The sequence below is a fragment of the Centruroides sculpturatus genome, unplaced genomic scaffold (genome assembly GCF_000671375.1).
Source record: "Centruroides sculpturatus isolate CEXI.00-Female unplaced genomic scaffold, Cexi_2.0 scaffold32, whole genome shotgun sequence".
Classification (NCBI taxonomy): Eukaryota; Metazoa; Arthropoda; class Arachnida; order Scorpiones; family Buthidae; genus Centruroides; species Centruroides sculpturatus.
The window spans coordinates 901,933-917,575 of record NW_019384445.1 but is presented as its reverse complement, the minus strand read 5'-3'; the positions used below and the strand labels follow the sequence as shown (position 1 = coordinate 917,575).

At 31.6% G+C, this 15,643-nt stretch overlaps 1 protein-coding gene across 5 annotated transcripts in view; it reads right to left on the bottom strand.

The window, feature by feature from the left end:
- Positions 1–15,643, bottom strand: part of LOC111620356 (DNA ligase 4-like) — a 47,284-nt gene that overhangs the window by 15,616 nt on the left and 16,025 nt on the right. For all 5 annotated transcript variants that reach the window (XM_023362278.1, XM_023362277.1, XM_023362281.1 and 2 more), the window contains 4 exons: positions 13,765–13,871; positions 10,912–11,057; positions 7,205–7,409; positions 6,810–7,057 (listed from right to left, as the gene is read on the bottom strand). In XM_023362278.1, coding sequence (XP_023218046.1) covers positions 6,810–7,057; positions 7,205–7,409; positions 10,912–11,057; positions 13,765–13,871 — 706 coding nt within the window. The remainder of the gene's footprint in view (positions 1–6,809; positions 7,058–7,204; positions 7,410–10,911; positions 11,058–13,764; positions 13,872–15,643) is intronic.

The following is a 15,643-nucleotide window of genomic DNA, read 5'->3' as shown; positions in this document are numbered from 1 at the left end:
TGTGAAAAGACGCCGTTCGACATCTCTCGGCTTCAACTCGTACGGCACCCAATGTCCTTGCTTTTGAATCATTCCTAATCCTTTTAAACGTTTCGAAACTGTTGTGTGATCAACTCCTAATGATTCTGCAAGTTCAGCTAGCGTCTGACATGAGTCTTCATGAAGTAATGCCTCTAATTCCTTGTCTTCAAACTTTTTTGGTGCACCAGATCATTCTTTATCTTCAACATCAAAATCATTATTTTTGAAGCGTCTAAACCAATCTCTGCATGTTGTTTCCGACAGAGCATGGTCGCCGTAAGTCTCAACAAGAATTCTGTGTGCTTCAGCTGCAGATTTTTTTTGGATAAAATAGTGCAATAAAATTCCCCACAAATACTCTTTTTTTGGCATGAAACTAGACATGTTTAACACAATGAAAAAATAAGTTGTTTACACTTTGGTGAAATGATATATACTGAATTTCAAGGTTGCTTATTGTACTTCCTTACAGATGCGTCACCATCTAAAAATAAACACACATGGTTCTGGTAACACCATCTGTTGGAAAACAGGAGGACTTATTCAAGGTCCTTATATATTTTTAATTTCACTGAAGTAAATCAATGAGTGTACTAAACTTATTAAAAAAATCCACAATTTTTAGCATGCAACCAGCATTATTACTACATATAAATTCTTGTTTAATACATTAAAATTATAATACACGTAATATTTGAAAACTCTCACACATATTCATAGATACATAGACTGCATATTTTTAGAATATTGATTATTCTAACACTCTTATTCTTAAATGCATTCAAATTATTCTTAAAGTAATAATAATTTGAATACACTTAATACATTTCTGTAGATTGTAGATTCTGTAGATTATTCACTACTATTTTTAATCATAGGGAAAAGACAAATATAAAAAAAACTTAATTGAATGTGTTAATTATGCTAACTTAAGTCATAGATCCCTCTCTTCACACCATAATTAAACTTCTGAAATAAACTTTCAATGCTAATTTTAAATAAATGTATTTCAATATACTAAAACATTAACTGGAAAGTCAAAAAGTATTTGCAGTGCTATATAACACAGGTCAACAGTGGTTTTGGTGCCCAGGTATTTTGAGCTGATTTCATATGAATTTGATGTCCTGAATTCAAATATGACATTAGTTTTTGCCTAGGAGCTCTAATTTTTAAGTTATAGCATTTTAGCGAATTTTTCAATATCTTAAGTTAAATCCATGGATCAAGTAAAAAAACTAAACATAGAATTTTTATTATTATATTATGCAAATATTATTCTATACAAAGATAGAGGAAAAAGTCATCAATAAAACTGAACAGTTACACATTGAGGAAGCTTCTTTTCCATGACTTTTGTGAATGTATTTTGGAGCAATCCCTTTTTAAACTCCAGCAGTAATCTGCCATCATATGCGTATTCCATCTTCCTTGGTAGCGGTCCTCCATAATTTTAATATCCTGGTGAAATCTTTCACCTTGTTCTTCACTGGTGTCTCTAAATTTTCAGGAAAACAGTCTAAGTGACTGTGTAAATAGTGCACCTTAATACAGTAGAGCCTCGAAAACTTGGCACTCGATAACCTAGCAGTCTGGATAACTCGGCCACACCCTGGCAGGGCAAAAATATCCTTAGTTAATTAATTTTCATTATAGACAGCTTTATGCCTCATAAAGTATTTTTCTGGGGTCTGTCTTATCAGGTAAATTACTGTACACAGTGTATTTATTAATTTTCATTTTCTTGTAATAAAGGCTCTATGTCCTCATAAAGGTCGTACTTTTCCTTTGTTTAAGGGTATTTGGGCAGTTTATTCTCTGTTGTATTCTCAAGTAAACAATACATAAAATACAGTACAGTATTTTCTGAGGAAAAACTCATACGTAGTTTTTTAACCCCATTCCCGATAACCCGGCATTTTCACAAACTCGGCCACCCTTCGGTCCACGTTAGGCTGAGTTTTCGAGGCTCTACTGTATTCATATTAAACCCAAGGAATTTGAAACTGTTAAGCATCTCATTTACCAGTTCAACATAATTTTCAGCTTTGCATTTGCCTAGAAAATTTCTGACAACTGCAACAAATGAAGTCCAGGCTTTTTGCTCAGTTTCATTCATCGAATTTACGAAGGCAAGATCGTTAATGAGTTGTCTTATTTATGGGCCGCCAAATATTCCTGCTTTAATTTTTTCTATACTTAACTGAGGCATTTTTTCCCCTATATATGCAAAGCATGATCCCTTCTTATCAAGAGCCTTTACAAACTGCTTCATTAGGCCTAGCTTGATGTGCAGTGGAGGAAAGATGATTTTCTCTCGTTCAACTAAGGGGTCGTTAATGACATTTTTTTCTCCAACGTCCATGTTTTCTCTCTTAGGCCACTCTTTTCTAACCCAGTGGTGTGTTTTGTCTCTGCTATCCCAGAGGCACAAGAAGCAAGGATATTTGGTGTAGCCAATTTGCTGTCCAAGGAGAAAGTTTACCATTTTTAAGTCTACACAAATTACCCATTGATGTTCACGATACTTTATCTTCTCCAAGACCAGAGCTATGGTGTTATATTCTTCTTTCATTTTCGTTGAGTGAGCAATTGGTATTGAACCATATTTGTTCCCATTGTGTAGAAGGACACATTTCAAACTTCGTTTTGAGCTGTCAATAAATAGGCGCCAATCATCTGAAAAATATTCAAGAAGGCCCATTTTTTCCAAGAGTCCTCTAATTTCGTGACAAAACACAAAATTGTCTTCTTGAGAGAAGAAGGGTAGCAGATCCTTTTCTCTTGTACGGTAAAAGGTAATTTTGGTTCCTTGCTCCAGTAAATTTTTCTCCTTCAACCCAGAAGCCAATAATTCAGAAGCTTCTTTTGGCAGGTTGAGATCTCTGGTGAGGTCATTTAACTCATCCTGGTTGAAACATTGAGGAATTGATGACATTCTCTCGTAATCACAGTCACCTTCATTAGGATCAGAGGGATACTCGTCCTCACAGAGCTCTGGTAGCTGGTGAAATGATGGAACTGGCACTTCCTGTGAGTGAGGGACCGGGCGTCTTGCAGAGACTAAATCAGGATAAATCCACTTGCTACGGTTGTTACGATTGATTCCATTAATATTTACTAGGCAGAAATAACAGTCATTGAAGTGATTTTTGGGTTCTCTCCAAACCATCGGTACGCCAAATTTCAGACTTTTTCTTTTCCCAGTAGTCCACTGTCGTAAATGTTCTGTACAAGTTTTACAGACCTGATGCGGTGCCCAGGTTTTATCCTGATCACCAAGTTTAACACCAAAGTATCCAAGATAAGATCTCTTTACAAAGTCACTAATAGTTTTTCTGTTTTCTTTTAATGTATATTCTCCGCATATGTAGCAAAACACATCAGAATGATTTACACAACTTCTTCTACTTGAACTCATTTTATTTCTATTCAACAACACAAATAAAAGCATCTAGAACACAGTACTTTGTTCTTTGTTTCCCTTTCCTTCTAGAACTTTCCTTTATAACCCTTTTCCCTTGGGGTGGGATTAACAATTCTTGGAACCACTGAGAACAGAGATGAATGAAGTCCTGATGCTGATGAAAGAGGAGAAAGGGCATTCTTTGCCCAGACCTTGAGGTGGACAGACATGAGTTGTGTTCCAGGTTGTGTTTGGCAACAACTGGAAAGTATGAGAGACTTTGATGAAAGGATCAGGTTTTATTGTGGTTACGACAAAACAGTGTGGCAATTAAGTGTATACGTTAGGGGGGCATAAGAATTTTAGAAAGGCTTAGGTGGGGCATAGCACAAAAAAAATGGAAACACTGATCTAGACACTGCACGGCTAGAACTTACAAACTTACCTCAACTCTAGTTGAAGCATTGAATGTCAATTCGTTACCGAATGCTTGCTTCATTTGATGGATTTACCTGAAACTAACTGGACGGCAGACTAACAATGGGGAAAATATACAGGAATCAATTCTTGCATATGTGATTTAGAACTGTACAAACTGGAATTAGAGTTGCACATTTCAAGTAGCACTGTACGTTAAAAAAACACAGATCTAAAAAAAGTAGAGCTGATAGAAAAAAACTGATTTCATATTTGGATTCAGCGACCCAAATATAGCTAAAATCAGTTCTAAAATCCTAGGCACCAAAAAAAAAACTTTTTTTTGTTGACCTGTGTAATTTATTTATTTAACCTACTAATGTAGAGTTGTATTCAATGAATGACACAATCCATCAAAAAATATTTTTTTTGAGGGGTGATATAAATTTGAAGTATAAGTGGAAACTACAAGATATTAGAATTTTCTAAACTATAGAAAAGCTATTTAATAATTTAATTTTAAAAATCAAGAAAGATAGTTTCATATATTTTTGAAAAAAATTTAAAGATCAAATTTCTTCAAAAATAGGAAGACTTGTGGATGTTAAAACAACTGCCAGAGAATATTACAATAAGAAAACTAGAAAAAAAAATTTGATTATTGCTAATTTGTTAAATTATATATTTGCACAAAATATTTTGTATATCAATCATATTACAGTTCAAATAAAATATTTATTAATTATAAAAATAAGAAGTTATGATTGCATCTTATCAATTATACTGGAAAATTTATATAGGATTTTACTTAAAATACATTAATTGCAAAAAAGTTATGCACCGAGTTAGAATTTTCTAATTACTGAAAAACTCAGTATACAGCTGTGTCTTAGACAGGTATGTAAATCATTATAGTTGTGGTCTTATTGCATACCATCGATTGCTCTAATGCCTTAAAATTTCTAATTCAGTATCTGTAAAAAGGCTCATTGTCTTTGGAAGTTTTAGTGTATCTGTCGTTTAAAAGTCTTCAAATGTCAGGCATGCCTATATGGTGCAATCAAAGACATCAAAGTGTTTGAGAAAGGTCATATTGAGTTCACGGAAGTAAGATAGCCATTTTGTCAAATTGTTCATCATCTGGACAGTTCTAACCTGACTATGAGCAGTTGTTGTGAGCCACATATGGATGGCTGACAAGCATTGGATATCCAAGACAGATCACAGGAGAGATGATCATCTGATCTGAGACAAGCTGTAATGGTGTCTTTGTCCATTATCCAGAGACAGGTGGAAGCCTCACTAGAGTCCAATCTCTTTCTGTACCATTGGCAAGTAACTAGCAGAGAAAAGCTTACATGTATAGTGACTACTAAGCATCTTGCCAGTAGCATAGCATCCTATCATCATCAACTTCATTTGCAGTAATGTCATGATAGAAAAGTAATCATTGCTGTAGACTGGTAGTGTACTATCTTTAACAATGAATCCTGGTTTTGTTTGGGAACAGATGTCCATCATGTTAGTTTGTGGAGGACCACTAGTGAGTTCTTCAATCTTTTAATGGTTGAGTAACACACTATTCTTACTGATGGTGTGCTGGTTTGGGCCTTATTAGTGGTATGAGGGATATTGATGGCACAGCAGTATGTTCAGGAAATTGTGTCTTCGTGTATTGTCTGTTTGTGGTCCTGACATGGAAAGCATTTTCCAGCAACAGCCAACTGCCTATGGTTAGGGTTTTCCAAAAATGTCTCTGCCATATTGCTGCACATCCTTGGCATACCTAGACTCTTGATTTGTCATTTATTGAGTATTTGTGGAACCAGATGGAATGCCATCATTACATTTGCACTAATAAAATTCCAATGCTGCCTTTTTTGGTGCATAAATTTTTTGTCAATGAGTATTTAACATGCATTATATTCACAATGTCATTATATTGTGTCTAGAATGAGAAAATAATTTAATATTTCTATCATTCTTATATTGTTTGATATAGTTATACTGTACATTATTAATTTTTACCCCTCACTATCTCAACTAGAGATAAATGCATAAATTTTAAACATAGGTATAGTATAAGTGTGACAATTTTTAAATATGATAGTTTTATGTCAGTAAATATGACCTTCACGCGAAGAGTTTTGTCATGTTACTAATTATGTTTTTTAATTTTTTTTTAATAATTTGTAGTATTGCACTGACGAGGGACTTAACTTTTATATAAGTCCGAAATGCATATGTTGAAACAATAAAAGAAGTGTCTAACCTGAAAGCTGTAATGATAGTCTACTGAACTTAATGTCAGATTAAAGAGACAAGACATACATAGGATAAATTTTAAATATTAGTCTGTAACTGAAAGTAAATATTTGATTATTGTATGTCACAAACATATTCTATATGACAAATGAAGTTAAAAATGGTATATAGTAAGACCAAATAATCTATATCCATTACTATTAGTCAATATAACGTAATGTTATAATAATAATCCAAATAAAAATATATAAAAACCTCAAATTAACAAATACCAAATGATGTCATATTATTGGACTAAAATAAGACTAATTTAATAATTAGATACAAAGTAATCTGACTAAAGGTAGGCATCCTAACTATCTATCTCTAGTTCAAATTACTTTATATCTAATTATTACAATAGTCTTATTATAGCCCAATAATATGACAGATCATTTGGTATTTCAATATTTGGTTAGTGGATTAATTGTTATACGAGGGCTGTTCGAAAAGTTCGTGGCCTNGAACATCGCTGGAATAAGTGCATTGCTAACAGAGGAGATTACGTTGAAAAATAAAAAAAGTTTTAACATTATTTTGTTTGTTTTTCTATGTGAGGCCATGAACTTTCCGAACAGCCCTCGTAAATTAACATTAAACATATATTACTATAAGTTTTTATTTAAAGATTAGTTAAGTAAATAAATGTTAAAGTAATTACCATTTTTATCATTTGCACAAACCCCTAATAAAAAATGTGATATCAAGCCACCTCTTCTTCCTTCACCAAAATAGCCTCCTATAATCAGTAGATCTAATTCATCCGTAAGATTATTAACATATTCTGGTTTAACTTTAACCCATCCTCTTTTCCTACTATTTGGATAGTATACTGATGACATATCTTTAATCATAATTCCTTCCTCACGATTATCAATTGCTTCATTTAGAGCATCAACTACTTCTTTTCTGATAAATTATAAAATTAATTTATTAATTAAAATATTGTTAATTAGTTTAATAAGTAAGAGAATTTTTTATAGTTCAAAAGTAAGATATTAATTTTTTAATTACTACTTATAATTTGTCAACAAAAATGTAATTATTGATAATTACTCTGTAGAAGCATGTTTTACTGGACTGCATTGAATTCGTCCTTCTATTGGTGTAAATAAGTTTTCCAAATATTGAAGCCGTTCACTTAATGGATAGTTTGTTAGAACTTTATCATTATAAAATAAGATGTCAAAAATAATGATACATTGCTGATATATATCTCCAGGATGAAGGTTCTTTACATCAAAATTTTCACCTTTAGATCCTAAAATTGAATTAAATTGATTTAAAATTGCGGTAATGATTATTATTTAAAATCAAAATGATCATATTAATTACCAAAATTTGAATAAATAAAATTTAATTAATACTAAAATTTTTCATAAGATTAATCCAGTAATTAATATATATATATATGTTACCCTGAAAGACTGAAATTAGAGAATGTTGACCCATACAAAATATGTCAGTGAAAGACTGAATATTTGGTTATATTATTATACATTCGAACAATTCCTGGTGTATGTCGACAAGCACAGATAAGCTTTGGTGGAGGTCGAAATGACACCCGATGTTGACAGAAAGGCAACAGTCTGTCTCCAAATCCTTTGTTCTGACATGATTGAAATCACGTGGTATCTATTTGTTATACTCTGGAACACCACTGTTTGTCAGTCTTATGCAAGGTTTGCTGGTGCATGCAGCATTTTCTTAAATTTTATTTTTTTTATCTGATACCCTAATTTATATTGAATGGATACTGCAGTGAACCAAGAACTTTTTTTTGAAAAGTTACATGCATTAATTACAAGTAAATGACAAGACAATTGTTTTTATTTTTCTCAAGAAAAGTACTCTAAAATACTTTCTGAAGTGATTTCTGCTAAAACTAAGTGCAGCACACTTTTGGATTACAGATCATTACATTTTGATGTTTTAAAAATTAATGATGAAGAGAAATTAATTGTACCATTAAAACCAGGAGAAATGAACATACAGTATTATGTTACTAATGATAAATTGTTCAGTATACTATCTGAAACTCACAGCAGAACAGGCAATGGAGGAAGAACACGTATGCTTAAAGAATTGCAACTTAAATACAAAAATATTACATATGAAATGGTAATGTTGTATTTAAATTTATGTAAACAATGTCAAATGAAACATAGTGCACCTAAAAATGGTATTGTTGTGAAGCCAATGATCAGTTCGGAGTTAAACTCGATGTCAAGTCGATCTGTTAGACCTGTAGTTACACAAGGATGGTGAATATATTTAACAAATGATGGTGAATATATATTTAACGAAATTTGTCCAGCTACTACCTTTGAAAACTAAGACAGCTGAAGAAGTAGCGTATCACCTTCTTCAAATATTTTTAACATTTGGTGTCCCAGCTATATTGCATTCAGATAATGGTAGGGAATTCTGTAATCAAGTCATATCCGAACTATGCGCTATGTGGAAAGACGTTAAGATAGTTTATGGAAAGCCTCATCATAGTCAAACAAGGCTCTGTTTAAAGGGCCAATCAGGATACACAGAATGTTAACTGCATGGATGAACGATACAAGTAAATGATCGGATGGTTTGCCCTTTGTACAATTTGCCAGGAACATTACATATCACAAAGGATTATGCCAAAGTCCTTATGAAACCATGTTTGGCATTAAACCAGAAAGAGACATAGCATCGTCATTTTTTCCTGGTGAACAAATCACAAATATTGAAAACGAAGAACAGTTCAAAGAAATTGTTAATACTTTTGAAGGAAATTTGAGTAGTGACCATAACGAATACCATATTCCAAAGGAAAATATTGAAGAGGAGCTGCAACCCACCACGTTTTCATGTCCTGACTGTACAACAGGAATTTATTTGTATAAAAAGAGCAGCCACGAAAGCAACAAAAATGTTACAAACCTCAAAAAGAAAATTTCCTCCTGCTCAAATTGATATACAATATGAATACAAGTCCCCGATGTTGACTGTGGCTGTACAGATGCCCAAAATGTGTTGGCAGTTGTTGGAATAAAGACTCAAACTTTCATAAATTAGCAAATGAAAAGGTACTCTCCAGCAGTTTTATACCTGTAATCAGTTCATAATTTGTAAAGAAAAGTTACTTTCCATAGATGAGATTTCTTCTCAAGAAATATTGCCGAGAGAAACAGATAATTCAAAAAGTGGAGGGCAAGGCTATACATGCTGTCATTGCAAAAAAGAAGCGAATAAATGCAGTTGTAAGAGCAAGAGACTCCTGTGACATTCTTGCAATAAATAAGATTGTATAACATTAATCACATAATATATATGTAAGTTTACTTTTGCATATTATTTTTCTTTTCTGATTAAGAATGTACTGTTCATTTTAGGTTAAACAGTTTATTTACTTGTGCTGTTACTTAAGCTTTCTCCTATTTTGACATATTAAAAAGTTGCATTTTTGTCTTAATGTAATAAAAATATTTTTATTCAACATTCACCATCAGTGCATGCTGAATGTCAACATTTACCAGCGTAAGTGAAAAATAATGATATTTAGCAAATATTTCGTACATACACAAAACAACTTTGTGAATGCTGACATTCACCGGAGAATCTCAACATTTGCCAGATTTGGTCTTTCACAGTAACACATATATCTAAAAGTAAATATAATTTACATATCAAAGAAAATTTCTTGCATTTTATTAATATCTACATTCTTATATTACTCCTGATAATGTCAAATTACTATTTATTTTCAGTTATATCAGTTGACAATATCAATAATACAAATCTCTACAATGTAAATTATTATGTTTGTTCCAATAATTATCAATTTATCAAGAAATAACTCATATGCCAATTAACATTTATCTGTTTCCAAGTGTCAAAACAAGTAAGATAACAAATATAAAAATAGNCACTTTTATGTGGTGTTTTTCTGAGGACTGTGTGTCATGCTGAATCAAACTTTGTTGATACTAGATAACTTCTAAAGTATAAATTTTTTTTTGTTTTTATATTTTTCAATATATTTATTTTGTTTGTAAAAAATAAATAAATAATTTTTAACGATACAATAGCCACCATTATTATTTTAAAAAGTTTACATTAGGCTTAACATTGACGAAAATTCAACGCGAAGCGACACGTAACGGAGAAAAATTTCAACACAGGATAGGTTAATGTATTTTTTCGTACATAATCAGTTATCCGAAAAATAAGTTATCCAAACAACCCCAGTCCCCAATTGATTCAGATAAACGATGCTCTACTGTATTGTATTAATAAATTATTATTATGTAATTTAACTTAAGCATATTTAAATACAAATTCTTGGATACTATTTATATTATGTGAATGTCAATTAATGCAGGTTTTATTAATTTGATTTAGATTCAAGTGCATACCAGAAAATGAAAATAGTAACTTTCCTACATGTGCATCAAATCTAATTTGAATAATGTTGATGGTTCCTATCATGACATATGATAATGCAAAGCAATCTTGGTGCCACTAACTTCTGAATTGGTAGTACCATTGTTGATTGGTGGGCTAGTGACTTTCTTTAACATGGCGAGTTCAGGGAGTTGACTGTCTCTCTAATTTGTGGCCAGCTCTTGCCAAGTAGGTTATTCGGCAACCAGGGAAAATAAGGCATTCAAAATTTTGCTTGTGAACTGAATTGTTCAAAAATGAAGGTTTGACTGTAATTTAAAATCATTCAATATCTATTTAATATTTCTACTTATAATATAAAACTTTAAGATTAATACCAATACAATTCAACTTTGTGTTATATCCAACAATTTCTCCATCCAAAATACAATTTTTCACTTTACTACTAAAAGCTCTATCTATGAAAGGTGTAAATGATCCTTTGAAAGATGTTGATCCATAATAATCAGTAAAATCAATACAGCTAAAAAGCAAAATAAAAAAAATTAAGTTGGTTACTCCAAAGAAGTGTATTTATATATAACCAATGTTAGAAAATTAAATAAATATAAAATATTTTTGTTAGTTTTAATAAATAAAAATGAAATCTTATAATTTTATTCAACAATTATAATTACTAAATTCCTACCTATACACACATACATACAAATATTGGCCATTAAATAAGGGCAATCTTTTACAGACTTACTGTAAATAGAATTATGTAAAATGATGTATCAGTTTAACTACTATAGTATGCTCTTTTTAAACAAGTACATGTGTGTTGTGATAGCATTGTTAATTTTCATGTAGATATAAATTGAATGAGACATTAATGACTTGTGTCAAATGTCAAAAACTTTAAAATGAAACACAAGCAGTGATAAAATTTTACATTAAATTTAATGAATCAACTTAGATTTTAATGATATTAAAATATTGCACAGAGATGATTGAATTCATGGGTTTTTAGACAGATTGTCTGATTTTTGGGGCTGCAATTTGAAAAAATTGTAGACCCATAAAATTCCCAGTTATCTGTCCCATCTGACTTTCCTTAATCATGAGAACAGAGTTAGATAGATAAGACCAGATATGGAAACCTTAGGGGCAGGAGGCCCTGATTAACTATATATGAACTTCTGATGCAAACCAAAAGTCACATTGTTTCAATTCATAACTTCTCCCCTGAAAACAGTAAATAGATGACCGACATGACTCTATTGTTAAAAGAAAAGTAAGATGTACAGGGNAAAAATCCATAATTATTATCGAAAGTAAATTCAATTTCGGATAAACGTGAATTCCGATGAATAACGATTACGCTACGTTAACCATTTTGTATTCGTCGTTATCCATCTCTGAAATGCTTCGAGGTTCTCGTGTCTTTGCTCCGATGATTAAAAATTCCAGCTCAATGTCAAAATAAATAATTGCTCATTAGATGGTAGGAGTTTCATCTGACTAGGAAGTTGGTTGATTCTTGTTTTGACACAAACCAATGAGAACATGAAAAAGTTCATAAGCTCTTCAACCATAATCATTGAATCACCATTTATAAGTTTATTAACAGTTAGTATTATCTCAGTATCATGCAATGTATAAATCAATGCAAGAGATGAGTAAAAAGGGAGCAGTACCAAGGAAAAGCTGAGTATTGCTGTATGACAATGCATCTGTACATTCTACATTAAATGTGAGGCAATTTCTCTCTTCTAAATCCTTCAATATCCATCATACTTACCAAATTAGAAGTAGCAGTGGACTTACTTTATTTCCAATTGAAAAGATAACTGAGTGGAGATCATCCAGAAGAATATAATTACCAAGCTCAGTGTTATATTTTTAGTAGAGCTGTGGAATCGTGTGAAAATCTACTGACTCCAACTCGCCTTACCATCCAACTAGAACTCGAGGCGGACTTGTTACCAAAATAGACCCAGAAATTCTGATGTCATCACGTGACCTCAGAATAAAATATTCAATAAGTAGAGTTCTAATAACGATAGAACGTAGAAACGTTTTTATTCCAAAGCTAAAAGACTCCTCTAAGTAATGATACAGTCAATATATAAATATGTTTTCGATAATTTTTACTTTTTACTGGCTGTTATATATAACAGAGGGAAAGTGTAGTGATTGGACAAAAAATGACCCCTCCCAAATTCTTAAAATTTTTGGACTCAGGACACCTTGAAATGTAGAGATATGCAAAAAGATTTGGTTTGTTTTTCTGTATATATGGATGTTACACTGTGTGTGTGGGGGGGACAATTTTGTTCACCCTGTTTGAAGCCTAATAACTTCTGTGGTTTTAAATTGGAGTTGGATGGTTTAACACATGGAGTTATTAAGCTTCAAAGTATTTAAACTAAATCAACCTCCCCATACACATTCTAACATCTTAGGCAAGAACTCTTAACGGGTTTTACTGTACTATTATAAAATGACAAAAAGCTTCATTTTGAGGGTAGAGACAAGTTTTGTTTAAAAGGAATTGTGAACACGAATAATGAGTAAAATATTCATTAAATTCGACCGCATTGGAGATATGACACATGACCCTTTCTATGTCTCCACCCTGTTGACCTTTAATTAAGAACCAAAATTTAATAGCATTAATGCCCCTTTATACACAAGCTACAGTGCCAAATTTCGTTTCTTAAACTTTACTCATTCTGAGATATTGTTTAATATCTCAGAACAGAGAGTAAAGAACTTAAACAAATTAGATGCCAACACACATGCACACGTGAATTTTTTTCCTCTAATTGACATTATTTTCGGTTCAGGAGGTCTCCAAATGCATAGATTTGCAAAATACTTGGATGGTCAAATTTGAAACAATTCCAATATTTTTGTTTTATAAATAACAAGTTGAGAAGTAAAAAGGAGTCAGAGTCGGTGGATTTTTGATGACTTTGACTCCAACTAAAACACCAAAACTCCGACTCCGCAGCCCTTATTTTTAGGAACTTATTTTAAAAAGTGGTTTTAAAGTGTTTACATATTGTGTAAACGTTATAATTGATTAAGTGGAGATTATATTAAAAATAAATAAAAGATTTATCTTCCTGCATTTGCTGTTTTTCTAATATGAATTTTGTCCCATTATTTAATATTTGCATCATTTACAATTAACTCTCTTTACATCTTATGTTATATGTAATAATAAATTTAAGTTTTCTTACTTTCTAGAAAAATACATATATTTATTTCCTTCTTTATGCAGCTGAATTCTCTCTCCATCATATTTAGTTTCAATATGAAAGGCCTGATTATTCATTAATTTTTCTATCTAAATAATGAACAAGTAAATCAATATATATATTGTAAGGATGTAAATGTTCATAATTATATTATTTATTAAATCAACCATTATATTAATATTTATATTGAGAAAACACATAAAAATCTTTGTATATAAATCAGTCCATTAATATGTACAAAATATAAATATGGGAATGTGAATATAACTTGATTATAAATGACATTTCATTATCTATAACAGTGATTCCCAAACATTTTCAAGCCACTGCACCCTTGAGTCCAAAGTTATACACAACACCCAACTGTATCCCAATGACCTCTAACTTATTTTTCATTGTGTGAGAAAAGCTTGGAAATATTTTTAGAAAAAGTTTTCTATGAAACTCACATTTTATGTCTACTGTACATAGTTCTCCACATCTGGAAACCATTAAAAGCAATGTTTCTTCTTGCCAGTTTTAAAAGAGGAAAAGGAAAGGTTGTCAGTGATCCCAACTTTTGCCTATGGTCACCATTCAGTATCCTGTTGCCACTGTCCCCCTGATGCCCATTTGCTTCTTTCACCTCCTAGATTTGTTCATTGCCCACACAGAGCAATAGCACCCACTTTGGAAACCATTGATCTATAATAAAATAATGCTTAAAAACAAATTCATATTATTATTATTATTATTACTGGGTTGAAATTTTCAAATTGCAGATCTGTACATTCCCACTGTCATCTGTTGTCTATCCTTTGTTAATCTCAAGAATGCAGTTAGATGCATGAAAATCAAGACCATATATGGAAAGCTTAGGAGTCTGAGACCCCAATTAACTGCATACCAACTTTGCCTGGACCAGAGGTCATACGATTTCAATTAAGAATTTTCCCCAGATTAGAGTTAGGTTGATGACCAGCATGACTGTTTGTTATCAGGAGAAGCATGATGTACAGAGACAAGTCACAACTAAAATCCAGACTAGATATGGAAAGTTTATAGGCAGAGACCCCAATTAACTATACACAAACTTCCAGCACAGTATAGTGATGACATCATAATAAATAAGGGCTTGTTTATGGTAGTACTTACAGGATTATAGTATCTGAATTAAACATAAAAATTTTTATATGAATTTAATAAAATACTTGGATTTGCAAAATAAAAATAAAAATTTCAATTGATATTAAGTAAGAAATCAAGTTATTCCTCAAAGAAAAAACGGAGCATTTTCAATTTTTATATTATTCAATTTATATTATGTATATCCTAATGAAGAAAAAATATTAAATGCCGTAACTTTTCCTAGATGCCAGCAGAAAATTTCAGAAAATAATATAATAGCTTTCCATTATTATATGGTGAACACAGAACTGTATGCAACTAATTAAATATTTTGTAGTTTTTCAATAATAAAGTACAGTGGAATCTTGCTTAAGAGCACCTTGCAAAACGAGCAAAACAAATTTGTAAAAAATGACTGGCTTAATGAGTGATGTTTCACATAATGAGTAAAGAGAAAGGATATCCTAGATTGTGAGCATGCTCCATCAGTTTAGCGCTCGTTCCGCTAGTATCTTAGTGTTGCTTGTGATCACACATTTTTCCAAACTTGTGTTCACACATATTACGTATAAACATCAACAACCATAGCCTGTTATATAATAAACATGCCAAACAATATGCCAAATTTTTGGGCTGTGTGAAGGTTATAATTAAATATTACAAATTGTTTCATTTGACTAGAGGTAGGCAGTTATGCTACCATCTCGTATTAAATTTAATGACCAATTCCAGAAATGTCTAAACTAATTAAAAA